Genomic DNA, 22,128 nt, shown 5'->3' on the forward strand with positions numbered 1-22,128 from the left:
AATATGCATTCTGGTCAAGCAGCAGGGAGACTGTGCCTACCAGTGTAATTGTTCTGGCTCACTTACAGCCATCATATCCACTGCATATTGATTGCTATATCCACAAAAGGGTCTATATGAACAGGGAGCGGAGGTCTCACTTTTCTTTCAAAATCACCGGTTGAGAAGTCTTGTTTTCCCCGCATTCAGTCTGATCAATGAGTGTGAGAACGAGCTCGTCTCCCCTACAGGCAGAAACAGGAAGCTCTGACGCATTAAGTTATCGAACAGTCTCTCAGTGATTCTTTTACGTTTTCTGTTAATTATGTTGTGCTACTGTGATCAGCGAACAGTCCTCTGATTAAGTCTCTTCTTCTTGTAATTTATTTTTAGCTTGAAAACAACATGACTTATATGAGGGCCGTAAAATGTCTATCAGGCTAACAAACCTGCAGTTTTTTCTGTGAGTCATGATGGACCATTTTCATCTGTGAATTCATTGTTATGAAAGCATACTGCTTTTATGATGCCTTCTCCCAATAAACACTATTTCACTGAGTAGTCTTTTTCTTATACTGATATGACACAGTAACTGGACTGTGGGTGGCATTCTAACCATGACCCCAAAGCAGTACAACTCTGTCACCTACAGGATGATTAACCTTCAGTGAAACAACAATTCTACATATACTTTGCTACTGCATGTACTATAGCCACGACAAATGGAAGTATGTATGTGCTACCTGTGCAAATGGTTACTTAAATGAATATTTGAATTCCCCTGTTTTTGAGCATCATTTTGTCCTCTGAAAGACCTGCTGCACTACATTTGAATCTGCACTGAAACAAGCTTATGAACAGAGAACAGATGGTGAAAAATTCTAAAAATACAGAGTTGAGGTAAGAGTTTGTCTAGTATGTTAGATAGTCGACAAAGAATCATTTCCAAAGCCTATTGCGAAGACGTTACTTTTGTTCCTGAAGTGGGAATGAGACATCAGTTTGGCTTGGGGTAGACGGCACCTCAGAAAACAAGAACACGCTTCACGGATACATTTTGAATGTATTCATGTCAGCAGAGTTTCATATTTCAAGAATTTTTTGCAACCTTCAAACCTAACTATCATCAAACAGGTCTCGCCATGCGGGAGGACATGTTTGTTTACGTTTGTCTCCACTCTAAGCTGATCAAGACAGACAAGATGGTTATCTCTCAGATGGTCATCTCTTAAGTCTTTCTTCAAGGAGCTTTGTCCAAACAAACAGGAAGATGCCATGGCCTTAGGACAGGTTGCAGGTTGTTTTGCATTAGTCAGTCCACTTTGTTTTGAAGTAAAGAAACATTTCTCCGTTGGGGCTTGTATCTGGAACACCATTGCTGGCTACTTTTTCCAGCTGACTGACTGCTGCATCTGATTGTGTAAGCCCCGAATTACATATGACGTACACAGTATTGTAGATGGAACGGCACAGAAAATAAGACCAGTAATTAACAGGTTTGAAAGGTGAAGAAATTCAAATCTTTCTGACAGACTTTCTGCTTTAGGCATGTGACGAACCTAAAAATACCAAACAAAGCACAGATGTGCAAACAGCTCCTGTTGTTCATGAATTAAAATGGAATGGAAAAAGTTACACCCAGAATCATTTGAACATTTTATGTGATACGATTCTGTGTGATCAGTCACGACAGTTAGGTGTTTTCTAATGAAGACTTGGGTGATGATTCTGTTTGGTGAAGGTAATGACTTTATGTGTCTGTGTGGGTGACAGTAACCCCGTCAACAATTCATCTACCAGTTTGTACTGTGTCACAGTAATGACAAAGTACTGAACTTAATCACCAGATGTTATAAGGATATAATCCTCATCAAGAGAGGTCATTTTTTTGTCTCTTTACATCACATCTCAGATTTGCACAGTATACACAAGTGGTAGGGTAATGTGATGGGTACATCCACAAAAACTGCATACTATAATAAGCAAATAACAACCTATTGAAAGGCTGTTAAACCTCTACGCCATTTAAAAAGAAAACTTGTTTGTCCCCTCTTGTATATTCAACAAATGCAAAACATTTAGTTTTCTTTTGTTTGCATAAAGGCCATCATGTCAGTTTGTCTCATTGTGTTTTAAGTACTGGCATGTTTGCTACTCTGTGACGATAAATTATATGCCTTGTTAACGGCAGATCAGCTGCACAGAGGAGTGCAGCTGATCTGCCGTTCACACCGTGGTTCACACCGTGGCTCACACTGTCGCACACACCGTCGCACACACAGTTATTTCTTGTGCACATCCCACCCACTTCGCTTTCATTTTCCGTGCTAGCTAAAAACACATTTCTGCATCACCATTTTACAAAACGTTTCTGCATAATATTTCCATGGCCTTGTGATAATTACAGTGATACTTAACTAAAAAAGGTCAAACTACAGCAGTCTGATGGCAGTAGGCCAAACCTCTAAAGTCACTGCTCCTCCTCATGGGTAAGTCCAGCATTGCAACTAGTTTCCACACATGGTGTCTGGGGGTGTTAGGAGTCGGGGCTGCACTCGGGGACTATGTCATTGAGGGAGTATCTCATTACAGCCAAGGACCCAGCTGGGACCCAGTGGGGTATCTGCTGTGGACCGGTGTGGGCCCTGTCACGGACCAGCCGGCCATTCTGGGTGGCTGTATCTGTAAACAGTGCAGCTGATGATAGATGTGTTGAGACAAACGCTCAGTGGAGGGGAAATACAAAATCAAAATGTCAGAGAAGAGCGAGCTGCTTCACAAAAATTGAATATTGAATGAGTGAATTCATATGTCTGCATTTAAATCCAGCGATCTGCCAGCAGATATACAAAAATCAGTGGTAATTTTCCAGAGTGAACACAAACAGTCCAATCCAGTAATATAAATATATTGTATTTCAGATCTAGTACTCTACCCCATAGAGGTTATTTGGATACATCTGAGTTTGTATGCTACCTGATGACACACACGCTTAGCAGCAGGGGGGAGGCAGTAAAAGTGTCTGGCCTCTTGGATGGGATCTGCAGACTCACCAGCCAAGTTTTCCTAAATTGAAAACCTCCTCTCGAACATATCCACACTGACTGGGTCTGTTACTCTGTCAGCTTTTAACCAGGCAAAGGAAATTACAGCCGTGACCTCACGCCGCTTGCCGGTGAGAGACACTGAGAAGTAATTTTGCTTACGTGGAGAAGAAGGTAGGAGAGGGAGGACAAGGTGGAGGCGAGGGTACAGATCTGTATTAGCACTGCGGTTCCTCCAGTTTGGAGCTGGGAGCAGCCGTTGAATTAACATTCAGCACACAGAGGAGTTCAGCTGGGGCATGAAAGAGCTCGAGAGCAAAGGAGCGGGAGCCCTATCACCAACACTGCATGGCCAGCTCTTTTTTGTGGAACCAAAGCTAGTTTTGAGATTAGTGATGATGTACAGCTGAGGAAAGTTACCCAGCACCTCAAATTCCCCCTTCATTAAACAGAAAAACAGCATATGTAATACTGGTATAGGTTTATATTTTTGCTAATTAAAGTGCTGGAGTGAATGGGCCAGTGGGCAGAATGGATGGAAAGTTATGTAGCTTTCAGCTATCACATCTTGACAGCAGCTACCGGCTTCCTGAAGTTAATAAATGAGTGCAATTCACTTCCTGGAGCGATGTTGCGGTTTATTCCCCCATTAGGAGGCAGTGGTCCACTCATTCCAATCATTCTTTAATTAGAACTGTTGTTATTTAGGCTGCCATGGGAGGTAATACCTCATGACAGCATCGGCATCAGCTTGGCAGCCTGCAATCTCATATTCATTGACAGGGGCTTTGGTGCTGCTTGTCGTCGCTTCATCCACCCTGCTGGACTCAGCGGTGCACCAGACGCTTCCAGCTGATGTGTGCGTGGTTACATGGAGATCTGTTCTCCGTTCTGATGCTGAGTGTCATCTGTTTAAGCAAGGGAAAAAAAAGCTAAGTGGGGGTTTTTTTGTTTGTTTGTTTGTTTTTTTTTATTACTGAAGACTTGTGATTACTCCCCCAGATTGTCTTAACGTACCACTGAGTCGCAAAATGTTTACACAAGAATGGAATAGGCTATAAAATAAAACAGAATGGCTCAGCAGGCATGTATTCATCCGTGCAGTGACATCCATCCATTTGTCAGATTTGGTACAAGTGGCTGTTTAAAAAAAATATGCAAATAACATAGAATAACATGTAAGATGGGAAAAAAAATCCTATAATGTTATTATGTTATACTCTGGGTTCAGGTGTTTTTCATGGTGGCCCAGCAGGTCCAAGACAGTTAAGTTCTTAATGGGTTTGGTTTCATCTTAATAAACACATCCCATGTGTTAACAATTTGCGTTTAATGAAGTGCTGCCCTCTGTGGAGTGATGTAGTACAGCAATCACAGACCATCACAATCCCCCATGCCCCCATCGCCTACGGCTCCTATCTCCGGTTTGACACATCAGGTCTTAAAGGTGGTGCAGAAACATACCATCGGTGTGGATCTAGGTGAAATTGGATGCAGACCTCTCCAGAGGGTAAACTACTGTGGAAAAAGGGATGACATCAGGAACCCTAGCTCCCAAAGGAGACAGCTCTGGAAACACTGAACTTTAACAAGATTACCAACTCGGGAAGGGGTGGGAGAAAGACGAAACAGCATGTGCTGCCGGGACTTGGCAGAATGAAATACAGATTTATGAACTCCATTAAACCACATTTCTTTCTCTTTATTGGGGCTTGCAGCATTTACCCAGTTTGGAAAAGGGGTAGAACAAAAAATCTCCTCCAGATAAATTACCAACAGCCTGGGCATTTACTTCCACATAAGGTAGCCGTGCAACTCATGAACGGAGAGATAAAAGCAACTAGACACCTTGACTGTTTCACTCTGCCGGTCGCCTGCAAGCCAAGGTAGAAAACCAGTCACTGTGCTATTTGGAACAGGTGGCCATCTCAGACTGGCATTGGTGGTGTGGCGCTGGCGTGGGTTAGTGGCCAGACTCTCAATCTGTCCACTTGAAAACTCCCCAGTATTGCTGGAAAGTATTACAGCCCCTGTGGAGGAGATAGCAATTACGTTTTCTGATGGGAGAGGGGGAGACTGCCAGGAGCCACATCCATTCTTGGAATGTGATCAAACTTACGACTGGGACATTTTTACAAAGTGTCACTACACAATGTCCCCTTAATGCCATCAGCGTGATTCCTCATAGTTTCAGGTTTTCCAGACACTTCTTTTTGTCGGAGTTCCGTGGGTGACTGTACATTTAAAGACATCATTAAGATGTAAATTGTCCTCCTTATGCCAGTGTTTGATGAACCACACCGGGCCTCAGCAGGTGCGTGGCAACGATCTGCTGAGAAAAACCTGCTTCCGTTTAAATCCTGCATTGCTGCATTGTGTGACAGATTGGATTTGGAGTGGGCAAGTCCGCTCCAGCTGGAGACTGCTCACCCTTTGGCCTCTTACCTGAACTCGTTCTGCCCTGGTATGTGTGACTAACATGTTCTATGGGAGGCTGGTAACACTAGAGCCCACATGTTTTGGCTATTGAGTACAGCTGGTGTTTGAGATTACCATGTTTTCATACATTTGGATGGTCCAGACGCCGAATTGCTGTTTCACTATGCATGTAGTTCGCATTTATTCAAAAAAGAGCCACGAGCAGCTGTGAGGAAGTAATCAATTTTCAGGCTTCAGCTGATCATTTGCTTTTGGCCCATAAAATGTTGCCAAATCTTCTCTATAGTAACCACCCCCTGTTACGAGAATGCAAATAAAGCTGTAGGCTCTGCCTGAGGAATGAATAAGTAATAATCATGCAAAAGTACTTATTCACTGTGTCCCCCACATCCCATGAGACCTTTGACTGGCTGCATGTCTCAACTCTGCAGCAAACAGAGCAACCTGGTGGGTAGAAGTTGCACTCAGCCAATGATGCCTTCCTGATGGATTGTCAGGGAAATTTGATTCTCGGTGGGTCACCAGCTGACATAAACGTAATGCCACAAAGCCCATCAAAGCTGACGAAGGACTGTGAGCAGTTCTGTGACTGTACTGTGTTCGGATGTACTGCACAGCACAGAAAAACAACAACAGCTCATACATCTGATGCAGCTCAATGAACACTGGGGAGTAGATGTGACAAGAATGAAGATTGCCGCCACCTCAGAGGGAGCGACGCCTACAAAAAGCCAAGGTCAAGTCTGTCAGCTCAAATGTGCCACAGTGGTGGACTGACAGCACAGAGAGGGCGGCTGCATGGATGGGTGCATTACACTTATTGAAAATCAATAGCAATCTTTCAGTGGCAGCTACAAGACATATTTGAACAACAGCCTTTACTCAATAGAGTTCGGTCAAATTTTATGCAGGTTTTCCGTGTGTGAGAAGTCAAAGGAGGTCTAAAGGTTATTTGATTTTACAATAAAATCTGTATTTTATTGGGTTCTTGTGTTTTTTGATGTCGGTGACATATTTACGATAAGAGTTTGTGTTTTGCTTAAAATTCTAGTCCGACATGACCTAGTGGAGTAATCTAATGCTCTCTGTGCCCTTTTAACTTTAAAGAACCGTGCAGATCCTTTACTTTCACAATCAGTGTCTTTCAATATTAATAGAGTAATATTTTTTTTTTTGTTTTTGTTTGTTGTTGTTTTTTGTTTGTTTTTATCACCCTTATATTTGCTATACAGTAGGGTCTGGTGGGTCTGGTCAGCTTTGGTAGACCAAAGTTTCCAGAAATAAATTATGATAAAGAGATAAAATGTGACAAAAAATGGGGAATGAAAAATGGGGCCTTTTGTCACAAGGTGGTTTTTATGTTTCTGTTTCTGTGCCCACAAGTGGTCAAAATGGATAAATATGGCTTTCAAAAATAATAACACAATATTACACTTTATTACAGGAGAAAGTCATACATTCAAATACTTTCTCATAAGTAAAACACATAAAAAGAAGGCTATTCACAACAAAAGGTAAAGAAAAATTATCAAAATTAAAGTGCTGAGTTTTGCATTATTCCCCCTGAAATGTAGAATGTGCTGTAAAAGTAAGTATAGTGTGGTCAAATGCAAAATTGTATTAAACTGAACTAAACAGCAAACAAAAGCATAATTTCCACTTACTTCTAACAATTAGTTCTATAAAATCAACAGACTGAGTAGAGAGGGTTTTTCATTATATGACAGTGTTTTTACCACTCTATATATTTCACACCTTGCTGTGCGGTGAGATGAGAGACAGATTATGTTCTTCCTGATGACAGCATGGACTTCATTTTTCTTCTCAATGTTTTTATGATGACACCGATGGTGAAGGTGGTAATGATGGTGCTGGTGGTGGCCTACTGCACTGCTGCTGGCGGTGAAAGCATGAAGCAGAAAACGGCTGCAAGCCATTGCTCAGTCCCCATTCATAATACTGTTGGCAATCGATGGCTTATTCTACAAAAATGACAAAGCCCTCTTTGTGGAGTGATATCTAATGTGTGCAGCACAGGGGTCAGGGTTGACTTTCACAATAGCTTGAAGTCACGGGCATAACAGCAACACAACAGAAACACAGGTCTCTGCTGAGGATCAGAGCCACAGTAGAGAGCCCGAGCACAATCGAAGGTCAGGGATGAATAGTTGCCAGTGACTCATTTGCCCGTCATGCTTTCCAAATTGCTTAATGTTTCCTCAACTTTTGTGACATTTGGACACCTGAACTCCTAATTCTATGCTTGTCCTCACGTTCATCCTCACTCCTGTACTTGAGTGATTTCGGCAGGAGCTCGGGTTCACTCCATTGAAGAACTGCTTTTTAAAAATTGTTTCCTTTTCACTGACTTATTTATGCCATCCACAATCCGTGTGATGTGGGTTGGAAGGCGGTGATCTTGTGAACTTGTACTTAAGAGAATTCACATCTGTAGTCCTATTGCCACGTTTCCAAATTCTCAACAACGTGTGTCCTTGGAAAACACCTTAATTGAATCATCAGGCACTGACTATCTGGTACAGTTATACTATCTTACTTGAACTAATTGAATTTGAAGGTGTATTGTTGGCTTCACATATTGCAGAAGGCCTTGACTTCTGTAGAGGGTAGCTCTAACTTTTGTGATAACATTATCCCAGCTCAGCGTTATCAGACACAGTAAAGGAGTAACTGTGCATGCTTGCAAATTGTTTTGCTTCACCTAACGCTATTCGCTGCTGTCCACACGAGCGAGAGTAACGTTTTGCACCATCACTTCGGCAAAACAGTGCACACGCGTGAAGATTGTGATTATTAGGATGTTTTAATGTGAAACTCATGTACTCAAAATAAATGCTTAAATTTTTGATGATCATACAGCTAAATAAGAAGCAGACAAAGTGCTTAGACTGTGTTGACAGATGGCTCACCCTACCTTTATGTGTTAGGAGGTGACACAGTCTAAATCCTGTGTGCCTAAGGCTCCACAACAGGGAAATTGCATTCTGATCCAGTCCACTCCTCTGAGTGTTAGTGTTATACAACAGACTATTGTGTCTGGCATTTGCATTAGGGCCATGAAATTCAGCCCACTGGCTTTCACTGTGTAGCGCGATGAGACAACAGTCGGACTTCTAGCTTATCTGTTGCCATGCTACAGCACATTCATGCTCGGTCTTCAAAGCTACTCCGCTGCCTTTTTTATTGAAATGCATCACGAGCAGGGAGTGTGTGCGGTCACAAGCAAATATATTTACTTTCCTCAGGTCTGTAAATTTGAGATGATGTGGCTTTTAAGTACCAGACAACAGAAAATTAGAGCAGCAGCAACGGTCACAGTGTGAAATGACAATCTGATGGACTTTAAGGCAGCGTGTGTTGGATACAAGGTGGTTTAACGTGCCTTCTATTGTGTGGCCTTATGTGAAGTAGTCCTCTGTGTATCCATCATTATGGGCACTGAATCAAGCAGGCAGGCAGGGGCTTTTGAGAAAAGGCCCCCTGGGAGCGAGGCCTTGTCCTGTCACCACCGGGAGGGACGGCCAGATAATAATGGAGACATCATGAGGGCAGGAGATAGGCTTTCCTTTTCAAAGTGGAAGATGGTGAGAATTTGCAGTATCCCATCACAACAGGCTCACAGCCATTTATTGGTCCCTGGCCTGTCTTAAAAAGGACAGCTTGAACTGCTCTTGTCGAGGAAAACAGATGCCCGTGCTGTTTGCCTTCAGTAACAAAATCTCCATTGTAAGAGATGACTGTCCTATTTTAGTAATACCTGATATCAGTAGGGACAAGTGAAAGAGGTTCATATGGGACCTGCAGCATCCTGTATTCTGATCCCTTACAGATGATTCATCGTTGATATCAGATGTAAAAGCATAAAATTGCAAAAAAAAGCCGACGATTTGAAAGCACGTCCCATTTCTTGCACTGTGTGTTGAGCTAAAACAGTTATATGAGGGTATCTAAAAGTATTTATTTTCTAATATATCTTCCAGCTTCAGATGTTCTCTGGTCATAGATTGCTTTTGACAGTCACTTCAAAAACTCTCAAAGACAAATCCAGAGATTGGTTCTGAGAGACACTTAGAAAAATTAAGTTTAGGATATGATTGTAGCCTGGTGCAGCTCTCAGGGTTTTCAATTTTAGTTTTCCTCTGCAATTGCTGTGCCTTTTAAAAGTTAAGAGCCTCAGATTTATCAGCAGAAGAGAGTGCTGAATACAAAGCAGAAAGGGTAACATCAACAGTCTGCAATATTTACTGACTTACACCATCGCGTCAGATAAGAGTCACTTGTAGACTAACTTTTCCATGTTTTACGCTCAACAGATTTAGGTAATTTCTTTTGCTGTGGAAACTGCACTCACTCTTTCTCGGAAATGCTGTGAATGTATTTTTGCAGGCATTACCCCCTGCTGGAAACGACTGAAATATAATAGCTTTGTCGTGCTCTTAAGAGTGCACATGGGTTCACTGTCAAATCCAAGCCAATTTAGGCTTCTTCTGAGCAGTTGATGGAATATGCATTAGAAATGCAGCTGCTGAGTGACCACAGCAGTGTGCTATTCATGCAGTGCCAGAGGGAGCAGGACAATGGTCTCATCTTGAAATATGTCTTTGAAAATGGTGTTTGGGTGCTGTTTTATGATAGGAAAGCCTCAAGCCTGGCAAATGTCAAATGGTTTGTAAAGATTTTCTTTTTACAATAGTCTATTGTCTTTTGTCTTATTTTTGGATGAAGTGCTGCTTTCATTTTGAAATATTTTTAACCGGTTGCTGAAGTATGTCCAAGATTATTGTGAATTACTGCAAAACGTTTTCCTGCCACGGATGTAGAAAACCTCAGTGAGATGTAACGTTAGTGTTTCTTTGTCCTCACTGCTGTTTTTCAAGTCCAGCCCAGCAGCATCAATTACTCAAAGAGCACCTGCCCTGACACCGCTATTTCTCCCCCTGTCCACAGAGAAGCCACTGCCGCAGGGTCCCCCAGGTGGTGTTATCGGGATCCTTGGAGGTGTTGTTGCCATTGGACTCATCATCGGCGTGGCGGTTACTGTTTTCATGGTCCATCGGCGGCAGCAGAAGACCCGAACTGAGACAGATAATGACCTGTGAGTACTGAGCCTCTGCCAGAGAATATTGCAGGGGGCTGGACAGGTGGTAAGATTAGGTGTGCACTCTTGTCAGTCCACAAGAGAGAAACACTTTGACAAGGAAAAAACACTTTTTGGGGGGAGGGCAGTTAATGTGTTCAGGGACAGAAGAACACACACCGCAAACACGTCCATGCCTCCTTGTCATTCATCCGGAAAGCTGGTCAGGTCCGCTTTATGAAAAACTAATCTAATTGTGCTCGGACTTAAGAAAGCAGTTTATCTTTTTCTACCACTGCAGACAGAGTCAATGATTATCATCAGAGCGGACACTAATACGGTGTTGCTTGATTGTAATGTAGGCTGCAGTGAGCCCATTTCCTTTTAAATCACTATTCTTCAAGAGTGACTCTGGGAGTACGTGCTGAGGTCTCTCCTCAGAAAAGTTACCCCACTTCTATCAAATCTGACGCTGATGGGGAAGTTCAAGTCCGAAACTTGGAAAAGTACTGCTGTTAGATCATTTATACTGAAAAATTACAGTTCAGAATGTGTTTTAGAATAAATAACACTTCTTCCTTTGCATATATTAAAAAAAAAAACTCAGACTGCTGTTAAAGATAGATTTACAAATCTGACTTAATTTACTTATGCTCCCCTCCTATGGCCAACCAGGTAATTTTGTTCTGCTTGCAAACCAGAGGCCATGACAATTTTGCACATTGCCAGCTGCTGCCCGTACACAGAGGGGAAAACAGAAGTTGCTGAGGATGCAGCTGAGGGAGCCACAATTAACAGAGCTGTGAAAATCCAAAATATATTCTTGTGTTATTCTGGAGGTGATAAAAGTCTTTGCCATCTGTTTAGGAAGAATTGTAAGAATTCTGTTTTCCATGAAGAAGGAAACAAGCATTCAAGTTGAATCCCATTAATTGCCTTTGTCTAAAACACCTGGCCACGACAGATAGCTCAGCGGTTGCCAGGGTTTCCATGATGCTCTTGGCTATATTGGATATACAAGATGTGCACCACATCCCCATGGGAATGATGCTGCTGTGTGTAGGGTTTGGCTATCTTCCTCCCTGGGAATATTACCAAAACAGCCGAGGTTGGGGGTGTGCAGAATCTGGCTGAGGGTGCACATGAGCCTTTAATCAACTCACATGATGAGATTACAATGCTTATTTTAGAGGTCCCCCTCCAGAATCATGTAATTGATTTGATATTCAAAGCAGTGATGCTAACGTCAAGCATCGACTAGACGCCGTGCCAGGTTTTTGGCCTCCGAGACCCCGGCTGCGGCTCGTCCCGGTGCTCTGCGGGTCCGCCGCTCAGCCCGCAGAGACCCCGAAACCACACTGCTTCTACCTCTCAGAAATGCTTTTAAAGACAAATGAAGCACACAGACTCTTACCTCTCCCATTGCTTTCTGTCTCTTTCTCCCTCTCTGCTAATCTATCTTTCTTTCTCACTCTGATGCCAAGTAACTGCTCTCTGTTTCCCACTCCCCTCCCTCAGCATTGCTGTTGCGGCTGTTGCTGATAGTTGTGTGACACAGGCTCCAGAGAAGCCAGAGTCCCCCACAAGGAAAGTAGAGGCACCTGACCCCAGTCTGTCCCCCGCTGAACCCTGTCCTCCTGGATCCTCTATTCTGTTGCCTGCATGTAATGGTGGCCTGCAAGTGACATACTTGAGCACACCATTGTGAGCTCTGAAAGCAGCAAACGTTCATCGACATGATCATTGACCAGACATTCATACTGGACTTGACGTCTGAAAAACGTTGAATTTAAGGGATTTCTATTTTTCCTTTGAAGACACTCGACAAACTGAGATGTTTGAAGTGAAATTCAAACATCTCTATTTGGTGCATGGCAAAAAAAAAAAAAAAAAAATAAAACATCCAGCTCCATCAAATAATGGCAATGCAGTTTGATAAACAACTATGAATGAAAATTAAGCTCGCTGAAAACAGTGCCAAGACAAATCAAAGTTAATTAAAAGTCTTACGATAAAATATCCAGCTCCACTTAGAGTTTATCAGATCTGGGGAGCTTGGACACAACAGAGCACTTTGTGACGAGACTGAGCACGCATATCAAATTGTTAATCGGAGGGAAATTTGTAAGCTTACAGAGGCTTTGTTTTACATAAGCTAAAACTCACTGATAATGTCTTTGTTGGTAGACCCCATTGTACAGCCTCCCTCATCCACCTCTTGCTCTTTCCCTCACTTTTATGTGCATGATTGTCGTCAAATGTGCATGACAAGAGTTACAGTCATGTCAGTGCTGTGTTACTGCTGTTATTGTTTCCAACTTGTAGCTCGGCATGTATTGCTTAATGTAGTCAAATGTGATTCAGAGATTTTAACTGTCCAGATGAATATTTGTGTCCATTTTCCTGTGGCGTGTCATCAAACATGTTCAGTGTCTTTGGTGGAAACTGTTTGCTTTCTTTGAAATGTCCAAATATGTGAATGCAGAGGATGTGTGGGATTTTAGTTTGATGTAGAGAAGCACAAGGAGAGATTCGTAGTTTTATCTGGGTGTCTGATGTCAGGGTAAAGGGGAACCATTTAGCCAGACTGTTTAATTCTGCATGTTGATAAGCTGTTAATCAAGCCTGGGCATTTGATAACATGCCTGACTGCACCGCCAGTCACGCCTCTGTTTGCCCTCACAAAGCAGCACATGATGTGACTCAAAATTGGTCAATCCTAATAAATCACTGGCCCTTTAGAGGGTGCACTGGCACAATAGTCAACTGATTATCAAAATAGATGGGCATTGTCAAAAGCGATGTTTTCAGAATAATGTGTTCATCGCTCTGTCTTTTGCCCGAGCGTGATGAATGACCTCCAAAATGCTGAAAAGCACTGCCAATCGTGGCGCCGTTCCCCTCGCAAAATGAATTCAGTCTGTAGCGCTCCTGACGTGCAGCTGGTGTGGACGCAGTTGCAAATACTCGCTGGTATAAATCACTTTGATGCCAACTTCCTGGTCATTTTTACAACAATATCTGAGAAGAATCACATGCAGAATGTAAAACAATGATGAATTAGGAGCTGGATGTCGGCAAACAGCTTCAACACTTTTTATTTCTCAAGCGTAGATGAAAAGCCTTCCACCCAAGGGGCTGGAAATGTAGCACCGTTGTGATTTTAAATATTTTTTCAAATTCTACTGTAAAGTCAAAGTGAAAGAATGGGATGTTGCTGTTATGAAAGGAGTTGTCTTCTTCAGGAGCGCAAAAAGAGATGACATTGGGAGAAGTGAATCGCAGAGCTGTGATTTGTTCTTGTGTACCCTTTGATTTATAAACCGGTCACCAGTGCTTCTCACTGCTGCTGTGCGGAGCCCTTTAAAATGTGATCACTCAGTGTTGGACACCTTCTAGCTTCAAGCTGTAACCAAACTAGGATTGTCTTTCTTATCTTTCTGAGTCGTTCAGCATGGACTGTGACTGTACTGGGTGTCAATTCAAATCATTCACTGTTGTTGTTTTTGAGTTAAAACGGTGCTTGGTTTCTCTGTACAGAATGTTATACATGCAGTACACCTGTCTTTGATGATCACTTTTATTTTCAGGGGTTTTGTTTGTATTGCAGTGTATGTAATCTAATATCTATGCGTAAGGTGTTGAAAAAGGTTCGATAACTGACCGTGTGTGTGTGTGTGTGTGTGGGTGTGTGTGTGTGTAAGTTAAATGTTCTAGAAGGCAAAAACCTTCCTGCAGCAACAGAAATAATTTTTGATAAACTTGTCAGAGAACAAAAACAGAAGTCATTTTGTTTCTTTCGTGTTTTGTTCTTTCTTCTCTTGTGATAAAAAAAAAAAGTAAAAGTAACAGCTGAACTCTGCAGAGTAATTGTTGTCCGCCTTTTGAAAAGATCGGAGCGAGACAAAGCATGAAAGTAATTGCCTCCTAAAGATCAAATCACATTTATCCCGTCTTGCAATTAAAAGTATCATTAGCATTTAAATTGCTAAATAAGATTGTGATCAACAGAAATCAATGAGAGCACCAAGGATCAGCTCAAACACTTCACGCTGTTTTCCGCACACGGGGCTGCGGTCATACGGCTGCTCTTTAATCCAAACGCTTCTGGGGGTGCGACACTTCACTTCCTCACATGTAGCAGACACAAAGAGCCGTCACACTGAGGGGCGTCTCAACTCTGATTATCTGCAGCTCATAAACTGTCCTGTGGTTGCAAAAAAGTTCTAATAGTAAGGTCACTTTTTTGGTGAGCGCATTGTAAAAGTCATTTTCTCTGCTGTAAATCTTCCCTCACAGATTACTCTTCTCAGTTTAAGGATTAGTTATGTTTTCTCCTCGCTATCCCCCTTAAATCTCCCTTTAAGCTGCCCTGAGCCTTTTGTAGCTAACAGAGCGAGGAGCAGCGAGGTCTTCAAGGTGGATGTAGGAGTAGGAAACAACGCAAACTTGAATATAGCTCATGGTTCTCTCTGCCCGGTGCTTTCTGCTCCCCACAGGCTTGTGGTGCTTGTCAGCTTTCATTAGTGTCTGCGTCTCACAAAGCCAACGCCCACATGCTGCCTGCATCACTCTCAGCTCTGAGGAAGACTCTGTGCAGCCACACAGCAGCGACGCACACAAGGTGGTCGAGCTCAGAGGAACATCATCGTGCTGCACCCCGCTAATGATGGATTGAGCGAACAACAGAGTTAGTTAGACTGTAATGCATTGGGGGAGTAAATATGGAATATTAATGAATATTTTACTCACCATATGGAAAAGTATACATCATTGCAGGAAACAACTTCAATAAATATTTGATGTTCTGCTGCCTATCAACCCCCGTTTTAACTCTTACTGACTCTCTGTCTGGGGTGAGACCGCCTTGTATACTTAACATCTTTTTACCTTCTGTGACCATATTTTTTGAGTGAAAAGATTAAATCTCCACAGCATGGAAGGCTAAACCTGTTTAGCTTGAAAGCAGAGCTCGAATGGGTAAAAAGTCATTTAGCTTTAGCTGTTTTGAAGTGTCATCATTGTTAACACTGAGTCTTGTTTGCTGTTGGTGCATTTTTCTCAGTTCCTGCCTGTGCAAGACAGTAACATCGATTACTGTCCTGTACACTGTATGCAAAAACAGTATATTAGAAAGAGCAGTACTGAGCAGTATTAGGTTTGTAGGATGGGACTGGGACACGGCCCGAGTGACTGAGCACACTCATAGCACCCTTACCATATGTTTGTCTTGATACATGCATGTCTGGGCACGCAGCCACACTGTATATTTGTGTGATCTGCTTCGTCAAACACTGATACTTCTTTTTGCCCTGTCGTCCTGCTATTGTGTCAACCAGTAGTGACAGTCTGTACACTGACTGTCTCCTGAGGCTGCTGCTCGCGCGTAACGTGATTACAAACGGAGCTGAATTCAATCAAGGAAGGGAGTTATGACAGGGAGAAAGTGGTTACTGTGGGGTGGGAGTCATGAGACGGGGAGGTTTCTTCATGTTTGGTCAGATTTAATAAACCCACTCTGCATATGGGGCCCCAACACAGTACCTATTTGAACAGCCTCCTTCACATAATGTGCAATGAAATGCAATCACCAGGGGTCCTATAGGATCAAATGTAAGTTGAAAACTGCAGTAGGATCGGAATGCAAATGCCGTGTCATACATAAACATAGTATGTTTTCATCCTGCTGCTTGAATCCCTTTTGAACATGAAGGTGTTGATGAAAGCACAGTAAATATTGTAGAAAAATGGCTGTTGCCGTTTTTCTTTTCAGAAAATGTCTATTAGGTCAGTGCATGAGGTATTCAACAGCTCTTTGTTTCAGCAAATTGCAGAAATGTCATGAATGGTGTCTTGCAGGGCAGACAAAGGCAGAAAATTACATTCTGTCTCATACGTTTCATGAAAGCAAATGATCATGTCGGCAGTCACAGCTTTTTCTCTTTTAAAGTTCTCACCTGTATCACAATCCAGTCAGTCATAAGCAACGGATTACAATACTTTATAATGAGCACGCTGCTGTACCTGTGGAAACCGCATTTCCACGAGACTCATAATTATCTGTCTCAGAGAAAATGGATGCTTCTCTTCTGAAGGCTCTGTGATGGAAGAGGTTATTGTAGACGAAGGAGTGTGCTGCACACTGCCTCTCTGTGTGTCTGCTGTGCCTCTGTGCTGCAGGGAGGCTGAAGAGGGTGCCACATGAATCTGGCAGTGGCACGGCAGCCCTGTCTGGAGACAAGGTGATACGGACTGGAAATAATGAGCGTGAAAGAAAGAGTTAAGAGGTGCACTCATGCACAAATTTTCTGCACATTAAAACGCCTGCTTGGCCTTGCGGAAAGGTCATGTTATTCAATAAGGACGTGAACCAGTGCGAATGGGAGGCAGGAGGAGCTGGAGATAATGCATGTAGGTACACAGCTCAGTGTCTGTGCTCCACTTCATTATCTTTGATCACTCCTGATAGCATGTCAGAATACGGCAGATGACATCTGACTGCCAGCATGTTTGAGGGAAAGGGGTTTTCTTTGTAGCGATTTTGTAGCAACAACCCTTCTGCTTCCTTGTCTGAAATAATTATCTGGATGCACTTCAAACGATTTCAACATCAAGCTTTCAATTACTGCTGTCTTTGCTGCTCACAATTTAATTTTCCATTTTATTATCGTATCAACAACTGGGTGCCGGAGTGGCCTTTATTGCTGGTGAAAATTTCATTGTTGATTCGAAGAAAATAGTTGTTTGCTGTTCTGCTAATTGCGGCATGTGAATGAGCACAGGTGTTCGGTCGCTGAAGCTTTGTTCTTTCCCAGGTGTGTCAGCAGAGGGGCGGGGTGAGTGCCCGGGGATTAGGGGATGTAAGTACCACGGATGGGGGAAAAGGTGGAGAGCAGAAGCTGCCTGCTGAGCTCTCTGAGTCACAGCTCAGGACAACATGTCAAACAAACAGTCGCTGCACAGTAGGCAGGGTGTTTGTCCGCGTGGCACTCTGGATGAGGCTCAATCCACCCTGAGGACTTGACTCACGCATGCCCTTCTCCCTGCCCCCTATACTCCCTCCATCCCCATCTCCTCACCTCAGTGTCCAATTACAGCCCACTCTCATTAGTACAGTGTCTCTCCAGCGAGAGCCTTTGAAAGGGCAGGGGGAATGGCTGCCGCCGCAACAAAGCCACCAACACGAGATCTATCAAAATCCAAGGAAAGAGTGAAAAAGGCAAGTGCAGGCAGGACTTCTCATTATAGAGTGCTGTAGAAGGTGAGGGACGTGAAGAGTGGCGATCCCTTACTGTGCTGAGTGTCATGTTATCTTTTCACTCTTTTAACAGGACCGACCTCCCACCCGCCCACAAGCCGGCCCCTCCCCCACCCAAAAAGAAGAACAGTGACATGAAGGGACACTTGACATCCGATGACATCCAGGTAAAATCCTCCTCCTCATCCTCCTTCTCTTCTTTCGTAGATACATTACTGAACGTTCATGATGTTGCCGTAAGAGCCATTCAACACTAATGTGGCTGAGCTTTATACTTCATAGTTTTCTCGAAGCCATTTCACTCCCAGTTGAACTTTGGGGTTGGGGTTTGAATGGTTTTCATTGGAATACAGTGAAATTCCATGTCAGGAGGCTCGTTACAGTATTTCTTTCCTTACAGTACTATATGAGTGTTTTTCATCCTCTGCTATGGCCTGGTGCTTATGACACAGTTCGTTCAACAATCCAGTTACTGGACAATTAGCTGACAGCGCTCAAATATCTAAATATAGACTTTTCTCATTCTCCAAGCGAGGCCACTAACATGCAATAATTACCAGTCTGACGCTAATTAATTTCCCACTTAATAAGTAAAGTAATGGTAAGTGGGTCATTTTGGACACGTAAATGCTGACCTCACACTGCAGCATATATATTACAAAGTAACTTGTTTGTACTGGGAAGCAGTTCTTATCTCTGGACTGAATAGTACTATATTATTGTTCTATATTCAGTTAATTGTACCATATTTGGACCTTATTAAATGAGCGTTACAGATGATAAAAGCTACTTGTTTTCTGCCAGGCAGCTGCATTTCACAGGAGTGTTTCTTTTTTTAACTCCAATGAGCAGTTTTCTTATTAATCAGAGACAAACTGAAATGTCAACATCGAGTGGATTAGGGAGGAGAATCAGATCACTGGTCTGGGGCGAAGAGGCAAAACGCTGCCTACACCAACAAGACTCGTGCTCAATCCTTGGCAGTGGCATCGCTTTGATGTACAAACAAGCAGAGGTTGGGGCGGTTGCAGGAGCACCACGCGTGTTACGCCCTCCCTGGTAAAGTTCCCTCCTGGCAAGTGAAAAGAAGCAGGCAACACGATTGGCATGTGCCAAACTCCACGCTGCACACTCATTCTCAGAGGGTTTAAGTATGTAGTGTGAAAAAGTGACAGAGAAGATGCAAGACAGAGTAAATATAGTTGTATTTTTCAGCATAGTCACAGCTGGTAAAAATTAAAATTACTGTGGTTAGTGCTGAAGCAGCTCTGAGAACACCTACCAAAAAAAGCTGCATTTTTGCATGGTGTTTATATTACATCATTACACCTTTTCTTGTTGGTATAATACAGACAAGTGTGTCGATTTCTGTACTGCAAACAGATACTATAAAGAGTAGTATACAGCCAAAGGTTGAGATTTCATTTGTAGCGCAGACCCGCACGTGGACTCAAGGCAACTGCATTGCTTTTTCCTAACTTTGCATGCCGCCACAATTACATAGTTGAACTTTAATCCAAACCTGAACCATGTTTCTCTCAAAGTTCTGAAACATCACTTTGCATGCTTGCACCAACATTGCACAGACCCTTTGATAGGCTCACTGTCTGCTTGACCAACTGTTTTAATCACAGTAAAGTATTCTGTTGCTTGACAACAGAATATTTATATCGTGTTGGGCTTTTTTAAAAGCACGATTTTTGTTTGCTGTAGATTTGTCCATAACATTAACAAGTGCAGCGGAATGTGCACATCAAAGGTTGGGTCGAGCAGAGTCTGCAGAGAGCCCAGTGAGCTTCAGCTTTCTGTCTCAGGCGTTAGTGTTGTCAGGGCTGCAGTACAAAATAATTGCTTGTTCCAAATTGGGGAGATAAAGTGTAAAAAAGAATTATTAGAATCTGAATAATTGAAGATTCACCTTAACGGCAAGTTGGCTCCACTGTATCATCACTGCTGAGATTTTAACTCCAACTTTACGATATGTCTTTATAGCTCCAAGGTCAAACTTCTGGACATCTGGGCAGAGAAAATAATGGAGGGAAGGGAATGTAATGTGCTCTCTTCCCTACACAACTAATGCAGAGGACTACTTGGGCAAGGCACCCAGTGCTGGACTCATTAGTGATCAGTTGAAAAATGAGGCTGTAATAGACACTTAACAGGATTTAATGTGTTCGATTTTATGGCTGTAGTTGGTTTAACAGAGGCTGCACACTCAGCAAGCTTGCATCTGCAAAAATAAAAGTAAGTAAAAGAAAAAAATATCACAGCAGGTTCATGACATAATGGGTAAAGTACGCATGACTGAACAATAATCACTGATACATAAACAAAAAGCATCACTGTTATACAAGCAGGCGTGTACTAAATGAAATATATGTGCTAACAGACAGACAAAACAGAAATGTTTGTAAGGTTTGAGATTTCAAGTTTGTTCTTGTTTTTGTCTGTAATTCATTCTGCACAGCGAGTCACGAGGTAACAATGGCCTCACCTTCACCCTTCAATCATCATCTGTTTCAATGGCAGATTAGCTTCCACAGTACAAATCAGCAATGTTGAGGGATCTGAGCTCCAACTTGATATCATAATCCAGAAACCAGTGTGTTCAGTTTCACCATCCTTCCCTCAGCTCAGCTGGACAAGTTCCTGCCCCAAACCTGTCAATCAACTTGATGAGCTGTTTGTTTAAATGACAGTGAGATAATCAGCATCTGTCCAGCTGTCAGGCAGTTTGTAATAGCAACACAGATCTATTTATTGTTCAGCGTATCTGTGAACAGCTGCAGGTTTAGCTTTGCTGGACTTGCTACTTTTGAAGACAAAGAGGGTGCACATTCTCATACTGTGAGAGAGTAACTGTTGGCTTATGTGGTCATAGTGATGAATAATTTAGAATAAATATACACAAAGATAATTCATTCACTTTTTCTGATAAGTTTATTGTTGCTGGGGCTGCTAAACCCTCAACAACAGTGAAAACCCAATTTTGGAGGCAAGGTTGGATATAACAAACAAAAGCCCACAATGACAGGAAATGCAGTAAATTCCTCAACTTCAACTTCCAGGATAGGTTGCTAGGTGCCTCTGCTGGCCTGAAGGAACTGGCAGCATCGTGGTTTTATTATTGCCCAATGCACAGAGCAAAACTGACAACACAGCCAAAGAATAAACATCTGCGTTCAGAGTTTGTTGCTGTGAGATGGACTCAGAGAGCCAAACAGACCTTCCAGCAGGTGAGGGGGGGGGCAGATGTCTTTACACCCCCCTGCAAGCATTTCGTCCAGCTAATTGCATATGAAGGCTGGTATAGCTCACCATTCGACCACTCACCTTCTTTTGATGTAATATGAACGGAAAAAACTCTCACCAACCAAGGGCATACTGAGTGGCAGGCAGCAGTTAATTTTAAGTGTAAAGAAAATGGGGATCAAAGACAATTTGGCAGCGTTTTGAGTCCTCCAGTCCAACAACGCAAAGGTGTGAAGAGGGAACACAATGTTCAACATGTACTGCATGAATCGCACATTTATTATTTGATAACTTCATTGTTCCGAGTGACTTTGATTTCTTTCGTTCGCTTTTATTTCCTTTCTTTGTCCAATGCTCAGACCTGACAAATGTTTAATGAAGGCTTTGTGAGCGTTCAAGTGCAATTAGCAAACTGATTAATTATTTCAAGTGAAACGTCTCTGGAGCCTCTTTTGAATATCCCACCATAAAAACCCCTTGAAAGGTACTAATGTCAGAGGCATCAAACTTTGCATTGTGATGCAGTTTGACAGATCAATTAGGAGCACGCTGTGCAGAAAGTTTGGTGGCTTGAAGGAAAACTGGAAAGGAACCCCCTCACCTCACCCTCCTCTTCTCATACACTGCAGAAATAGCTGCACCTTGAATTTTAGAGTGAGAAGCTTGGAGATACGACTTTGCCCACAACCAGTCTGCTGAATGGTGGTGGTGGGGATAAAAGTGAGACAGCTGTCATGATGTTGCCATCTCCTTTATTTTCATTGTTTCTTTCAAAAAAAGAGCCTTGGGTCGCAAAAATGTTCTACAGTGCTTTCATGGTGCGACTTTTGAGATGTACTGTATATATATATATATCTAAAGTGAAATAGGATTGGTTCCATCATCTTCACCATTCATTTCTTTTCCAATGTTCCCCGCTCTCTTCTGACATGAAAGAGTAATTTTCTGCTGAATTTCCTTAAATTGCCACTCTAGAATTAACATCTTTATTTGTAGCTGCGTTTGTACAAAATAAAATACAATAAACTCTTCATCATAAAATTCAAGTTACCGATCCA

At 42.5% G+C, this 22,128-nt stretch overlaps 1 protein-coding gene across 3 annotated transcripts in view; it reads left to right on the forward strand.

Annotated features, from left to right (window-relative positions):
- Positions 1-22,128, forward strand: part of nectin1b (nectin cell adhesion molecule 1b) — a 141,406-nt gene that overhangs the window by 103,391 nt on the left and 15,887 nt on the right. For 2 of the 3 annotated variants that reach the window (XM_046389754.1, XM_046389756.1), the window contains exons 6-7: positions 10,431-10,578; positions 17,892-17,985. In XM_046389754.1, coding sequence (XP_046245710.1) covers positions 10,431-10,578; positions 17,892-17,985 — 242 coding nt within the window. Of the gene's footprint in view, positions 1-10,430; positions 10,579-12,078; positions 12,284-17,891; positions 17,986-22,128 lie in introns of those variants that run through there. The other variant, XM_046389757.1, reaches the window with a different exon arrangement.

This window comes from Scatophagus argus, chromosome 5, assembly GCF_020382885.2.
Source record: "Scatophagus argus isolate fScaArg1 chromosome 5, fScaArg1.pri, whole genome shotgun sequence".
Lineage (NCBI taxonomy): Eukaryota > Metazoa > Chordata > Actinopteri > Scatophagidae > Scatophagus > Scatophagus argus.